This window comes from Hippocampus zosterae, chromosome 19 (genome assembly GCF_025434085.1).
Source record: "Hippocampus zosterae strain Florida chromosome 19, ASM2543408v3, whole genome shotgun sequence".
Lineage (NCBI taxonomy): Eukaryota > Metazoa > Chordata > Actinopteri > Syngnathiformes > Syngnathidae > Hippocampus > Hippocampus zosterae.
The window spans coordinates 11,193,166-11,209,770 of NC_067469.1; the positions used below are offsets into that span (position 1 = coordinate 11,193,166).

General features: G+C 42.2%; 1 protein-coding gene across 6 annotated transcripts in view; it reads left to right on the forward strand.

Annotated features, from left to right (window-relative positions):
- Positions 1-3,053: 3,053 nt before the first annotated feature.
- The window catches only part of mdn1 (midasin AAA ATPase 1), a 168,921-nt gene continuing 155,369 nt past the window's right edge, over positions 3,054-16,605 (forward strand). For all 6 annotated transcript variants that reach the window (XM_052052117.1, XM_052052118.1, XM_052052120.1 and 3 more), the window contains exons 1-9: positions 3,054-3,325; positions 3,531-3,757; positions 4,761-4,985; positions 6,218-6,325; positions 6,523-6,709; positions 8,198-8,407; positions 10,102-10,233; positions 12,080-12,183; positions 14,433-14,547. In XM_052052117.1, the coding sequence (XP_051908077.1) occupies positions 3,230-3,325; positions 3,531-3,757; positions 4,761-4,985; positions 6,218-6,325; positions 6,523-6,709; positions 8,198-8,407; positions 10,102-10,233; positions 12,080-12,183; positions 14,433-14,547 (1,404 nt within the window). In that variant the 5' untranslated portion in view covers positions 3,054-3,229. The remainder of the gene's footprint in view (positions 3,326-3,530; positions 3,758-4,760; positions 4,986-6,217; positions 6,326-6,522; positions 6,710-8,197; positions 8,408-10,101; positions 10,234-12,079; positions 12,184-14,432; positions 14,548-16,605) is intronic.

Here is a 16,605-nt window from a genome sequence, read left to right on the forward strand (position 1 = left end):
ATACTCCAAATGCGTGTGATGTATTAAGTAGTACATTCTCAACGGCAATTGGTTGTTACCAATATGCCGCCGCTGTAGAAGATGATCTGACGGTCCTAAATTAGTGGACAAACTATGATTGAGTGATAACGGAAGCACTTTTAAAATATGATGATGGATTGACAGACCGGCAAGACCATTTTGGTTCATCTTGAAATTATTAGATTGGATTGGATACATCTTTATTGTCAAATGTGCTGTATGTGTAATATGACGGACTGACGATAACGGACAGGTGGCCCAGGAGTTGCCGAATGACGGAGTGACAAAATTTACTGATGTGCCCACTTCTGGTATATAGTAGACATAAAAAAAAAAAAAAGAGGATCGGGACCTGGGTCTGTATCTTTGAGACCTAATAACAGTTTTTAAACTAGTCCACTGCTTTTATATTTTTTCTACATTCTTTCTACTCTTAGTAAAACCTTCTTACTCTTTCCCAGGATTTATTTTAATTAACTTGCCTGATTTGCTTTGCATGCTAATATAAAGTCAGGTTTACTGAAGTACTGACCATGAAGCGTGTAGTTGGCAAAAACACATTGATCAGAGCGTTCAGTCCTTTTAATTTACATATTGTCATGTTTGTGTACTGCTACGGTTATTTTATAACGTGAAACTATGTATCTGTATTGTTATTTCAGATGATGCCTATTTGTAAGTGGCAATAATATTAACACCATACATTGCATCATAACTTGAAAATTATAGTTTCTGCAAAAGCACTCAGTCAAGACCGTAAACTAGTTCACTATCTTATTTTGTATTATTCTAAATTTGTTGTACTGTTCAGTAAAAATAAATAAATTAAAAAGTGAAAATTATGGATACGTTCTTATTCTGAATTTTTCTTTAATTTACTGCATGTTAATAAAAAAGTGAATGATTTTATTCACTGGTCAGATGAACTTGCCATATCGCCCATCCCTCAATTCAAGATTACAAATCCTCTGCAATATTTTTTCATTGTACATACCACCAAAAGCCACGGCGCTCCTGGTGCTCTCCATTCTTTCAAATAACTCTGCAGCTCACTTTGTACCTGAAAGTAATTTGAATTTAAAGTTATTACTCAAGGCGAGCTTAGAAAGTCTCGTTTAAGGACACAATCATACAGCAGAGCGGCATCTGATGTCCTCCCAGTAGCCATAAATCCCTCCCTGACCATTACATCAATCCGATTTTAATATCAGATATGTCCTTGGATTATATCTGCCAAATTTGAAATGAATAATTTAAAATGATTTTTCCCGATCTGTGCCAATAACACACATACAGTATTTACATATATAATCATCAGGTGAATGGTACAACGTTGAGTAGATAACCACTACGTAAGGTCCGCGAATATATTAGGTCGATATGACATGTATCACTTTTTTAAACTTGGTCGTCATTCCTTTTGTCAGTGAAGACTGCACTCGGTAAAGCCGTTGTAATCAGAAACCTAAACACACAGACATTACTCAACATTTGTCCTCTAGCTTTGACTGTCACACATCTTGCTTTGCATATCACCGAATAGCATTACCAACATCCACTGTTTTTGTTGTTTTCAATTGTACAGTCGACCAACTTGGTAAGACATTTTTGTTCGGTTTAATGGTTACAACTGATTCACTGCTCTTCCCTATTGCAGTAATAACAAAACTGACATCAAACCACGGTAGTTGCCAAAAGTGTATAGTGTACTAAAACATGGACGAAGTTAACTGTTTGGATTTTGTTCCACAGGTACCTTTTTAAGTAGATTAAGTAGAATGTCGCGCCAACAACCCTCCACACAGGAAGTAACGACACATCTTCCCGCGAAAGAGACACGACGGCATCTCCATGGGTATTTTGAAACACGATAACCCGATTTCCCCCTAGCCACTCTCAACAAAAGGAAAAATATCATACCTATTTTTTGCCCGTAGGACTCACATTCCCACTAACTGGTGTTGTTTGTAAAACCATAAGACTGCCTCATACTCGTTGTTAGGAAAAGCAAAGTTGGTCGCCTCCCTTTAAATCCAGCCTCGATCCTCATCGGTTTCGGATTACGTCATTTCTGCGTCCCTTGCTGGGCATAGATAGAAAACACAACTAGGCCCGGCTCGAGCGGCGTAACAAATTTGAGGGACGCCTAAACGCATCGCCATATTGGATGTGTCACAGCTGCTTGTTTAATTAACGCTTGTCAATGGGCTAAACTACAGACCAATGCCTCTCATTCAATGAACTGGATGCCAGTCAATCGGAGGGCACAAATAACGACCATTCACACTCACAACCATACATAGGTACGATTTTGAGTATTTCCTTAAAGTATCATGCATGTTTTTTGAATGTGTGTGGAAAACTGAGTACTTTAAGAAAATCCACGAAGGCACAGTGGAGAATACACAAACTCCAAACAGGAATGCCGGAGCCGGGAATCTAATCCTGGAACTCTGCACTGTGAGGCGGACCTGTGAACCAGTCTTCTTTCTGCTGTAAACAAAAGTATCGTCATGAAAAGCGGTTGAAAAAATAAGACGGTTATAATTTATTTACGGCTACATTTACTGGCCCCACCAAGGTGGCCCTCGTAGGCAGTTCTCTTCGACGGGTTGCTTCAGTGCTCTACATGATTCTGTTTCTACTTGTCTGTCTGTCTGTCTGTCTGTCTGTCTGTCTGCCTGCCTGCCTGCCTGCCTACCTGCCTGCCTGCCTGCCTGCCTGCCTGCCTGCCTGCCTGTCTGCCTGCCTGTCTGCCTGCCTGTCTGCCTGCCTGTCTGCCTGCCTGTCTCTCTCGCACCCTCGCTCACTTGCTCTTGATACAGATATCGCTCTTTTTTAAAATATGAACACATGATTATTTTCTTGGAAGTTTATGAATTTGTGTGTGTGTGTGTGTCTGTGTCTGTCTGTCTGTCTGTCTGTCTGTCTGTCTGTCTGTCTGTCTGTCTGTCTGTCTGTCTGTCTGTCTGTCTGTCTGTCTCTCGATATATAAATTTTCGCAGGATGACGTAGTCAACTCGACCCGGAAGTACTAGCTTTCTCACACACGTGGATAGCATATTATCACGTCGGATGGGAATCTGCTCGTCTACTTTGTAAAAACAATACAACTTTCACGGACTACCTCTTCACGGAACATTTGTACATTAGAGTTCATGAACGTTTTTATTTTGCTTAACTATTTCTTAAGAAGACCAATGATACGATGGAAAATTTAGAACTGAACCCATCATCGCTGGCAACGATATGTAACCATATCGACAAAAGCCACAGCCAACTAAGCCAATTTCTTTCCAAGCAGGTTTGTTGGAAGCAGATCGTGTGGTAGATTTGTGTGTTATGCCGCTTTTGGCGTTAGCTAATCATGGCATTCTGTAAAAAAATGTTGTCCTTTATTGTGCTTTAAGTTTATTTTGTCCCCTTACTTAACCGCGTGGTTGTTATTATTTGAGGAAATATAATCTTACGTGAAAAAGTAACTTTTTAAAAACCTTCTCTTTCTTCAGATATGGAGTCAGCAGGACAGACGATGCATTCTGGAGTGCCTCGCCCAGGTGCTGTTGGAGAAGGATTATACATTGTTAATTGCAAGACACTTGAGACCCCTTGTTCTGGACTTGCTGGAGCGAAATGCAGAGAGGGTTAAGAGAAATGGCAGGATCAACCACGACCTCCACGAACGCCTGTGTGTGGCACTCAGCAAACTTCTTTGGATTAGCCCCGATGCTCAGGCGTAAGTCTACATATTTCATGTTGTTTTACATTATTTGTCCATGTTACCTGTACTGGATGTTTTGTGTATGCGCCGTGTGTTTGACCCAGTAAGCACATTCTTGACACAAACTGTCTCGCATCATTGGGTGTTTTGATTTTCAAATGTATTTTAAACTATATTTACAATGGCTTGACAGCAGGAGAGTTCCACTTGCTTAAAAAGCGGAAATGTAGTTTTATTGTGAATGCCTGTGCGAGTGGTTGAGGTCATTCCGTGAGTGTGTGTGCATTACTACGTTCATGTGCGGCATGAAAGATTGTCAATTCTTCCACTTTCTCACAGTCACAACTTAGAAAGACATGCTTTGTAATCGAAACGTGGTACCTTTGGATTGTACATGAATTTGTGCTTGGTCACACTGACACAAATTGGTCCAGACCGCCTCCCGCCCCCAAACTACCATCCTTACACACTGTATAGTTTATTCATTCATTCATTCATCTTCCGAGCCGCTTGATCCTCACTAGGGTCGCGCGGGGTGCTGGAGCCTATCCCAGCTGTCTTCGGGCAGTAGGCGGGGGACACCATGAATCGGTTGCCAGCCAATCGCAGGGCACACAGAAACGAACAACCATTCGCACTCACACTCACACCTAGTGTGCAGGCAATTTAGAGTGTTCAATCAGCCTGCCATGCATGGTTTTTTTTTGGAATGTGGGAGGAAACCGGAGCACCCGGAGAAAACCCACGCAGGCCCGGGGAGAACATGCAAACTCCACACAGGGAGGCCAGAGCTGGAATCGAACCCGGTACCTCTGCACTGTGAAGCCGACGTGCTAACCATTGGACTACCGGGCCGCCACTGTATAGTTTAGTTCCTCTGTATTTGTTTTTGCTTTGGTTTTGCTGTTTTTTACACTACTGTAAGGTCGGTGTTGGAAATGAGAATCAATTCTCATTTGCCTTAGCTGGATAAATAAAGATTAAATATATAAAACTGTTTTCTGCTCATATTTATCAGGTTTGCTGCAAGGTACTTCATTGATGCCCCGCCAGTGTTTCAGAGGCTGTTCTTCACCAGTGAAGAGACGTCAACTGTTCAATACGGTCCAAGGCGAATGAAATTGCGTGATCTCATGGCTGCAACTCTTCGTTTCCTCAAGAGTGATTGTGGCAAGTTTGAAAAGCTATGGGACTGGAGTCCATGTGTTTCCCAGTTGCTCATGAGCGATGTCCTGGTTCGAGGGTAAGTACTGTCATCCTCTTTTACTACTTGCAGCTAAAAGCGGGTGCAAATACTGTTGTGACCCATTGAATCGCAATGAGGTGACCGTGGTTTGGGCATTCGAGGTTTGAAATCATGCTTGAGACTAAAACAGATATGGGAACTGGTTGTTGGATGTGGATATGGTAGCGAGATGAAGCCCCTTACACAAACAAAGGAGTCGTGCGAGTGTGCGCACGTGTAAAGATAATTTTATAATCCTGCGAGAAGGAACAAAAGCCATACAGCACAACATCTTCTCCAGTGGTTGTTCAAAGAATACTTTTCTGAGCTGGTATTTTATAATGTAAGCAACACCCTACTATTTTCACAAAACATGGATTGAATGCCACCATTGTTTCCACTTATCCCGGAAAGATGCTCTTATCACTGATTTCCTGGTATTGAAACAGCAACTCTACCCGGAACTACAAACATGCTCAACATTCTAATCAGTCTTTAGTCAGTATTAAGCAAATTACATATGAGCCATACTGTGGTTATTCGGGGTGCTGTGACACACAGAATTTCGGTTCGGTACTTAAGTGTCATGGTTAAAAGTGTGATTACCAGCTGATTGGGATTCTCACCCTCGATCTGTTATTGGGAAGTGTTGTGCTGAGTCCCTCATTCAGTGCAGAAGGCATGCAGCAGCAGGTGCCGTTTGGGCGATGACAGCATGCTAACTTGGAGACGTTGTGGCGTTTTTACTTTTTATTTTTGTGGCGTCTGTGTCTCCCAGTTGGCCTGGGAACGCCTCGGGATCCCCCGGGAAGAGCTGGAACAAGTGGCTGGGGAGAGGGAAGTCTTGTCTTCCCTGCTAAAACTGTTGCCCCCGTGACCCAAACCCAGATAAGCGGCAGAAAATGGATGGATGAATGGATGGACATTTTATTACAATTTATTATATATTTGTTTCTCCATGGGTGAAAGGAAAAAAAATGTGCCTCTCAGATGTGGCAAATCAATTCTTACTGCGGTCTACACATCCCTGTGCTTAACTTGCCCTCAATGTCGTTGCCCCTCAACAGAAGCCATGACTCTGAATAGCATCTCTCTAACAACAAATGTGATCAATTTTTTGTCTGCAGCAGGACTCCAACCAGAACCCTTTGATATTAAAGGTTTCAGGTCCCTACTATTGAGCTACTGCTATTCTATCTTGAGGTGCCCCCCGATAGTAAATGGCACTTTATTCTGATTCTTTTGCACAGGTACACTGCTCATTGTTTAGCACTGGTGACTCGGATGACTGATAATCAGAAAAACATCTTTTTGAGTAAGCTTCTGACAAGTGATGAGATTCTGCAGATGAAAATCAGGTATCTTTCCTTTGCTTTTGTCATACGTAATTCTGGTTATCAAATATATGTTCTCAGCATAATGCTTTAACTTTGTCATACCACCAAATATAAATTTACATAAAAGTATGCTACAAGTCGTCTTTTTAATAATCTGCAGTGTAAAGACAATTAGAATTAAATGTAGCGTTACTGTATATATTTGTTTCTTTGTTCAGAGCTTTTGAAGAAGCTCAGCAGATGACGATAGAAAAAGCCCTTGTGTTAGCCAATGAAGGATCATCCTTTGGGCGCAAGGAAAAGAAGCATATCCAGGGCCAGTTAATATCAGAGGACCTCTCTCAGAATGTTGTGGCAATCTGTGGCATTGTGCTGCCTGTAAGAGGACAAAAACAGACTGAAAAGGTAAGAGCCTTTCATTTACAATACATCTTCATTTATACAGCATATTCACTACAACTGCAGCAGTAACACAGCGCTTTCCAGAACATTTAACACAAAATAACCAGTGACGTGCACTTGACCCTATTTTGCCGGCTATTTATGGCTTGCCGCATAAGGTGGTTGGGCTGACATTGCTGCGACCCGGTCCAACAATTGTCTGCTACATAAATAACAATAAAAAGGAAAATATGTGCCTTTATTTTAGGCACATATTTCAAACCAAAGAGTTTGAGGCTCCCATGGAATCTTGTATCAAACGGTTCAAATGGCTCTTGTTGCCCACACTAATGTAATATGTCCCTCCTCGCTTGCTGTGCAGTGACACACCACGACGGTCTAAACTCGTTATCTAGGAATCTAAACGTTACCTATTGTATGAAAATTACGAACAATGGTCACAAAAATATATGCTGACATTTTACATTTGCTCACATCAACTTCTGAAAATTATCGCAGAAGTATTAGGAATTTTAGGGTTTTTTCCTCTTCAGAGAGGCGCTCACGACAAAGCTTATGCCTATTCAAGAGAGAAATGCGTCGTCCATAAAATGGACATGTCTTCACACATAACACAATACCACCCTTTGAAAACTGTGCTTGACTCTCGCATGCAAACATTGACGTATTCCTTGCATATACACCTGCGTCCTGAACCTTATTTTCAGTAACACCGTTTGACTGTTGCAGGTATGACCGGCCACCATTAGAACAAAAATGACATTGCCATTTCTATACGTTTTTAATGTCTTGGTGATGAGCAACTCAACATTAACATTTCACAACACAAAAATAGGGGGGTGGGGCACAAGCGAGTGTGAGATGGAACTGAGAGGCATAAACAACAGCCAGCCCTCTTAACCAGCTGGATTTAATTGTTTACGACTATTTAAACGTCAACGAAGAAGGCATTTAGCTGCGAACACAACCACCGTTGGTTACTAGACTGACTGGCGGTATGTAACCTTTTGGACGAAGGACAAGTGATCCTCTTCTTGTCCGCCTGACGCAAAATGAAGTCACTCTCTCCCACATACATACAAGCACGGTGAATACACACAGGACATGCGGTGCGTGGTGATTATTGCACATTCGATCTGAGGTAATGTATTGGCGGATTACACACGCAAGACGGGCTGGGCGTGTTTCTGTCAGTCGTGAAATGCGTGTCAGTCGGTACTTGACCCGGTAAGGGGCGATTAAAGGGAGTGATGAAAAACCCACTTCTGTCCTTACTTAGCCATCCTTTTTTAAAAAAAATCCTTGTCTTCCGTCCCCAAAGTGGATGTCCGTCCATCCCGGGGACTGCATGTCCATCTCTGAAAATAACATGCATAATAATACAACAGAACACAACATAAAACACAGACAATAATGCAATTGTAACAACGATTCTTTGTCACATAAAGTAATATTTTCTGTTTGTGGTTTTATGTTGAATGCTTTTTGCAGGTAAATGAAAAGGACATGGTGCTGGTGGACTCAACCTGCCTGAATCTGAAAAGACTGGCATTGGCTGTGGCTTCACAGAAGCCGGTGCTCCTTGAGGGGCCCATCGGCTGTGGTAAAACTGCTCTGGTGGAGTTTATGGCTACTGTTACTGGTCACACAGAATCTTCAAAGATTCTAAAGGTCCAACTTGGGGATCAAACTGACAGTAAGGTAAGAAAGTTAATCAGAAATAAGAATATGATTGAAAATAAGAATGATAACAATTATTTGAAAATTTAAATGGAAAATTTCAATGGGCCTGCTACCTGTCAGAAGTCCAAAACCCACATTTGTGAGGAACAGATTGCAAGATGGCCATTCCCTGTATAATTACTTTGGCCTCAACAAAATTGAAAGTCTTTGTATTGATCAATTTTGAAAGACTGTTGCTAACATCTAATCAGTTGGTAAATGCCACAGGCTGGCAACACAATGGTCCGAAGGCCATAATTGGTTCGCTGCTAATTATATCTCACATAAATTGTGAATGTGAGCGTGGATCGTTGTTCGTCTCTGTGTGCCTTGCGATTGTCTGGCAACCGATTCAGGGTGTCCCCCGCCAACTGCAGACAGCTGTGATAGGCTCCAGCACCCCCCGCGACCCTAGTGAGGATGAAACGGTTCGGAAAATGAATGAATGAATAAATTGAATATTCTACATGTTTTTATTACAGGTCATAAATGACTTAAAATAAAATGTGTGACATTGAACAATGTCAAAAGCAAATCTTTTTGTACGGAAACTCTTAATGGGTTTGTAGCATCAAATTGGCAAATAACATGAATTAAAGCCATGACATATATAGTATATATTAGAATTGTGACACAGATCCTTTGTATATGTCTTTCAAAAACAAGAGGTCCCAGCAGAGACCTCTCGGGGACACAACAGGTTATGCTCCTTCTTCATGAACTGTAGTCACCCATCCCTACGTACTGTCGTCTGTCAGTTAAAAAAGATTTTGGCCAGTTATTTGCAATTTCCATTTTGTTGCAATTTTTTTGAGGTTTTATGTGACCTGTTGTGTCAAACGCTTTTTCTTAATTCTATGAATATACCCACAGAATGCATTGCATTGTATATTTGATCCATTATTTCCGCTGAGATCAATCAACATCAGAGCTGTTCAACTGTGATTTTTGAAACCATACTGGATGCCATTCTGTACTTTATGCTTATTTATAAAGCCATTTAGGCGTATAGCAAAGACATTTTTCTCAATTGAGAACATATTGATTTAGATTCAGTTATTGGTTTGGTCTGTAACATGCAGTGTTAACCAACAGCATCTGTTTCTTAATAAGATGCGGCGCTTTCTCTGCAAGCTGGTTCTTAATAATTTTAAGTAATACGAAAAGAGGCTGCTAATGGCCATCAACCACTCAAGCTTTTTTTTTTGTTGCGAGCCACATTACGTTTATGGTTTTACCTCAGGGGGGCCGCTATGGATGCGGATTCACATTACAACAAATGTATGGTCGCTTCGTACAGTATCATTGTTGGATACATTTTGAAATCAGAAGCCAGTAAAAATATCTTCAAGTATTTTTGATTTAATTTTAAATTGGTGTATTGATAACAAAAAATGCTTGCAGCATCTCAACATTGTTAAAAGTGAAGACAATTTGCAATTTTGTCTTTGGCAAGAAATGTGGAGTCAATGCAAATCATTTGCCTTTCCAACATAAAATGATAAGCTGATTGTGACCCCCTGGCCTCGAATTTCACGCTTGTGCAATATAGCATCTACTGCTTAGCAGAAGTAGTACGTACGTACTTACTTACTTGTTCCTACCTAATGATTGCTGCACAAACAGGTCCATAATGAATGTTTAAGTTACATTTTTTTGTGTGTGTTTTCCAGCTACTGCTTGGGATGTATCATTGCACTGATATACCGGGGAAGTTCGTATGGCAACCAGGAACCCTGACACAGGCTGTCTCTAAAGGACTGTGGATTTTGTTGGAAGACATTGATCATGCACCGCTAGATGTGGTAAGTTTAAAAATCCCGAAACAGTTTTTTTACGACAACCTTAATTTAACTTGTAATATTTCGTAAAGGTATTGACACTCACATATTTAGGACAACAATGAAGAAACAAATTTTCCCTACAATGAGAAATAGTCAGTGCATGTCTTGTATGACAGTGTCAATGTACGGACACCTCTAAATAACTCAAAACGCAGCCATAACTGTCTAAATTGCAGGCAACAATAGGGTGTACTCCCCTACTTGTACCTACTTTATCACCTTTTCATTTTATATACTTGATTATTAAATTTAGAGTAGACAAAACAACATGGAAACTGCTACTTACTAGCTGTCTTGTATGTCAGTCAAGTGACAAATTTCACAATGGCAGGAAGGGAATCTATTTTATTTACCATATTTTCCGTATGTTATTTTCAGAGATGGACATTTACCTTCAATGAATGGCTATTTTGTAAATTTTTTTCATACATTTAGACGCGTCGCATTAAAAGGCACAATCTACAATGCCTCCACTAGATGGTGCTACGCTCCTTTCATTCAACTGGAGAGGCGTCCGTTCAACTTGAGAGGCGTTCATGACCGCCTCCGAAAAACGCATTGGCATTTCCTTTATTGTAGCTCCAACAGTACTGTCAGATAACATAAGATAAGAAGACCTTTAATAGTCTCACAAATGAGAAATTCCCACTTCACAGCAGCAAAGTTATCAGAGGAAGAAGTAGAAGAACAAAATAAATAGGAGCTGCTGGAAAAGCAGCCACTCTCGCAACCATCTTGAAGTCAAAATAACACAACAGGTGTTAGTCATAGTTATTTATTCCTTTGTTGTGTATTCACAAATGATGAAATCACAATATAAATTCTGTGGGAGGGAAGGCTATATAATTTATTTTGTGATATCCTCGCTTTTCAATTTTGACATTTTCATTTTTTGTATTTTCATGGAATTAATCGGTAGTTTACATTTTTCGGAGGCGGTCTTGAACGCCCCTCGAGTCCAACGGTAGAAGGCACGGAGACAGACAAATATGTACCTGTATTTGTTGAGACTGTTTTAAAAAATTAACACCACAGCTCTCCTTTTTTCGGAGCTGCAACACAAACTTATTTAATAAAGCAGCGACACAGTTCACTCAACCAACAGTGAGTTATAACATTGGAAGCATGTCTCCAGGAAGGAGCCATCTTGGAGTCTACGTATTACCGTAATGACCATACAAAAGACGCACCGGATTTTATGGCGCTCGGTGAGTTTTGAATAAAATTGAAGACTTTTTGGTGCGTCACCACTTTTTACAGGTAGCTGTATCAATAATATAAAACTGTGAGCCCCGTCAGTGATTGAGTTAATGCCATGCGATGGACCGACACCGCCTTTGCAAGGTACCGGTCAATAGCGAACGCAATACACACCCTTGCTTTAAATAGTCTAACCCACTGTCAAAGGCTCTCACAGTGGGGCGTATCAGTGCCAATTTCTCTTCTAAAAACACACAGCATTGTGACAAGGCCATTTTTCTTTTTTGCAAACTGGAGCGCCTTCTGCTGAGGACTTTCCATTTTGAATGGATACAAAAATGTGTTCTTCCCACAATTAAATGGCGCTGGAAGGATTGCAAAACGGCAGCAGTGCACTTGAAAATGTAAATTTAAAGTGTTAAACTGTTTGAAATTTGATCTCAGTTCATTTGTAAACTGTGAGCCCTGACATTTGCATGACATTCGGGAGGCCAACTTGTTGACAAGTGTGAGAGTATTTGTTGCTCTTTCATTGCTATTTCCGTTTGTTTTCTCTTGTCCTTGCCAGCAAATTATTTTCTCTGAAATGACTTTTTTGTGTTTTAAGATATCTGTACTCCTTCCATTGATGGAGAACAAAACATTAATGATTCCAGGACGGGAAGATAGCATTGACATATCGCCTGGATTTCAGTTCTTTGCAACAAGAAGGTATGGGCGTCATAAAATTTATCTACCGTATTTTCACGACCATTCGGCGCACCGTATTGTTGGGCGCAGTCTCAGTCACGGGTGCTATTTCTGTGTTTGACACATACACAAAACACATTGGGCGCAGCCAGGCATGGTAAACCATACGCCAGCTTAAACATACGGCATGCATGCACGCACGCTAAAAACCCCTTTTTAAAAAGGCAACGGAAGCAAAACTGAGTTCGGTTGTACCTTATTTAGCCATTTTAGAATGTACTCACGTTTTTCTCTTCACCTCTTACACCGTAGGTGTCAAACTCAGGTCCTGGAGGGCCGCTGTCCTGCATGTTTTCCAAGTCTCCCTGTTGCAACACACCTGATACAAATGAACAGGTTCAATGTCAGGCTTGCGCAGAGCATGCTGATGATCTGATCATTTGAATCAGGTGTGTTGCAACAGGGAGACTTGGAAAACATGTAGGACAAGATAAGATAAGATAAGATAAGATAAGATATCCTTTATTTGTCCCACACTGGGGAAATTTACAGCCTCCAGCAGCAAGAATGTATGTAGAAAGAAGGAGAAAGAGAAAAAAAAACAACAAACATCTTTCAATTAAATACAATATGAACACAAATGGATAAATCGCAGAGGACAACGGCCCTCCAGGACCTGAGTTTGACACCTATGTCTTACACGCTCACCCTTCACTCATTGGCGACTGGTACCTGCTAGGGGCGTGCCCTGAGCGTCCTCTTACACGCCCACCCATCACTCATTGGCGAGTGGTACCTGCTAGGGGCGTGCCTTTAGCATCCTCTTACACGCCCACCCTTTACTCATTGGCGACTGGTACCTGCTAGGGGCGTGCCTTTAGCATCCTCTTACACGCCCACCCTTCACTCATTGGCGACTGGTACCTGCTAGGGGCGTGCCCTGAGCGTCCTCTTACACGCCCACCCATCACTCATTGGCGAGTGCTACCCGCTAGGGGCGTGCCTTTAGCGTCCTCTTACACGCCCACCCATCACTCATTGGCGGACTTCCGCATGCCTGTCATCACTCACGCCGCCTTTTCTCTATATAAATAGCGTGTCGGTCGGTCGATCAGCGCTCTCAGTCATGCTTTGGAACTCGGCTCATAGGCTAGACGCTCCACATTATAAAGCTTCCTGTCCATTTTGGAGAAAATTTAAGACCTTTCATGGCGCCTTATAGTCGTGAAAATACGGTAAATGTGTTGACTGATTACATTTCTATCATTTTGTGTCATTTTCCCTCATTGTCGTAACATTTCTAAATAGTTTAGAAACTTCTAGTTGTCCAGAAATACTAGATTCTCTTAGATGTTGTGTAAAAGTAATAGTCAGTGATGGGAAATGCTTGAATTGATTGTAGCAGTAGAGGTGGGCGGTGTATCCTGTAGACATAAACTTGGCCAATCATATAGATTTGGACCGACTGCGGTCACGCTTGTTTATTACATCATTGTATTAGCCTTTGTGTGAAAATGGCATTATTGAGTTGGAGGAGCTGCTCCGTCCAGGTCAAAGTCACTCACCCCCGTGCTTTATTGCTGCTCTGAAACTACAGTAGGATAGCTTGGTGCTACTGTATCTTGTGCTGGACTAGCTAACTACAAACTGCGGCTGGACAAACAGCCAGGCTAAACACGATCTTTCCACAGTGCAGAGCTGCCCCTCTCAGTCATTCAACCACGCCTCCATGGCAGCTTATAACGACACTTCTGACAAGCTGTATTCACATCTAGCATTTGCGACAGCATAGATGTCATGAAAAATCGATCCATTTAGGTGCCCCCCCCCTTTATTTTTATTTTTTATTTTTAAACAAAAATATTTCCCGTGAGTCATCTGAAAGCTCCCTTCAAATTTCCTTCTGGTTCATCCGGATTGCAGCAGATGAAGGAAATACTCAAAGATTTGTTCCTTAACCAACGCGTGCACATATGCACGCACAAACGCCACGATGATCAACAGCCGTAAGGGCCCGAAACGAACGAAAACCAATATATACACTCAAATCTGCTCAATTTGACTCTCAATTCCTCCTTCACACCGCCGCACACACCATTAAACACACGCATGTGCTTTTCTCTCTCGCTCTTGCTCTCTCGCTCTCACATGCATATCCCGGTGTGAAAATGTTGCTTTGAATTATATCTTGGGACTATTAGTAGTCAAGAATTGTCAAAATTTATGGTGTACTACAAGCACCTGTAGTTAAGATTTGGTTTTTGTTGCAGAATGAATTTCAGCGGTGGCAGCTGGCACAAACCAACAAACTCCAATGCAGCTTTGCTGGATAAGTACTGGACCAGGCTGGAGATTGGTAATATGACAAGGAAAGAATTGAAGACGGTAAGTTTTGAGATGAAAAATGCTGGGTTAAAACCTAACCATCAGAAGTTAAAATTAAACACCGTATTTTCACGACTATTCGACGCACCGTACGGTTGGGCGCAGTCTCATTAATGGGTGCCATTTCTTTATTTTACACATAAACAAACTGCACTGTATTAATGGGCTCAGTTTTACAGTGGTAAAACATACACCAGCTTAAACATACGGCATGCATGCGCGCACGCTAACACGTTAGCTTGAAGCATACGGTAGCATGCCAAGACATGGAGATACAAGCTAAAACACGTTTTTAAAAAGGAAACGAAAGCAGAACTAAGTTCGGGTGTATTTTATTTAGCCATCGTATAATGTTCTCACGTTTTTCGATCAATCATCACCCAGAAATCCATCAAAGTCCTCATCCTCTGTATCAGAAGCAGAGGACTGCACATCCCAGTTGTCATTGAACGCATCACGTGCTAAAGTGTGAGTTGCTACGCATTGCCGAGCGGAAAGAAGGAGCAGCAACAGCGAAGTCAACATTTCTCTCGTGTGAAGCTTTCCCACATTTGAAAGTAAAGAACAGAGCGAAACATGGTGGCAGCGCGCGTGTGTGTGTAGAACGAACTGAACAATTGTGCAAGTACATCAAAAACGCCGCGTTCCCTCTCGTTGTCAGAGTCACTCTCATTGCCATGCGGCTCCACAGAACAACAGTGCAACCAGACACGTTCGTCCAAGCAGCCACAATCCATTTGCAAGTTGTGGCGTAACTCGCCCAGCGCTGCCTCTCACTCTTTGTAAAGTTGTGTTTGCCATCGATCATCCATTGTTCCCATGCCGTTCGCAACTTTACTTTGAACGCCTAGTTGATGCCGATGTCCAGCGGTTGGAGTTCTTTAGTCAAGCCTGCGGGAATAACGGCAAGCTCAGAGTTCATTTGCTTGACTTGGTTTTTCACCGCTGCTGTGAGATGGGCACGCATGCCAAAAGCATAACCGTTGGCTTGAAGTTTGAACTGAGCTTCGTAGGCGTGTCTCTTTGTCGAATTTATTTTCAGGGGTTCTTAGAAACCACAACCGAAGTTGTTTTGCAACAATGCACATTGCCACACTCGATACAGGTGTTGGTACCTGCTTGCGGCGTCCCTTCAGCGTCTACTTACACGCCCACTCTTCACCCTGTGGCATGTCTGTCCTCTCTCACGTCTGCTCTATCTATCTATCTGTCTATCTATATCTATCTATCTATATCTGTCTGTCTGTCTGTCTGTCTGTCTGTCTGTCTGTCTGTCTGTCTGTCTGTCTGTCTGTCTGTCTGTCTGTCTGTCTGTCTGTCTGTCTGTCTGTCTGTCTGCCTGCCTGCCTGCCTGCCTGCCTGCCTGCCTGCCTGCCTGCCTGCCTGCCTGCCTGCCTGCCTGCCTGCCTGCCTGCCTGCCTGCCTGCCTGCCTGCCTGCCTGCCTGCCTGCCTGCCTGCCTGCCTGCCTGCCTGCCTGCCTGCCTGCCTGCCTGCCTGCCTGCCTGCCTGGCTGTCTGTCTGTCTGTCTGTCTGTCTGTCTGTCTGTCTGTCTGTCTGTGTCTCTCTCTCTCTGTCTCTCTGTGTCTCTGTGTCTCTGTGTCTCTGTCTCTCTGTCTCTGTCTCTCTGTCCACACACGCCCACCCTTCCCTGATTGGCCGACTTCTTTCCCACATGCCTGGCCACAGTCACTTCCGCCTTTTCTCTATATAAACAGCGTGTCGGCTGTCGGTCAGATTTCGGAACTCAGCGCATACAAAAGACGCTCCGCATCATAAGGCGTCCTGTCCACTTTGGAGAAAATTTAAGACTTTTAATGGCGCCTTATAGTCGTGAAAATACGGTAGGTTAGCAAGTGTATCAGGAAATACAGGTCATTTTTTTTCTGTATTTACATTTTCAGTTTTTAATTGTCATCACATCTCTCTAAGGCATTGTTTAAACTAGCTATATAATATATTGGTGTATCCATACTGTCAAACTTTCATGTTCTTGTGATTTAAGGTGTTTCTTGTCAAATATTCTTCTATCCTAATACACCTATCTTGCACAATGATTC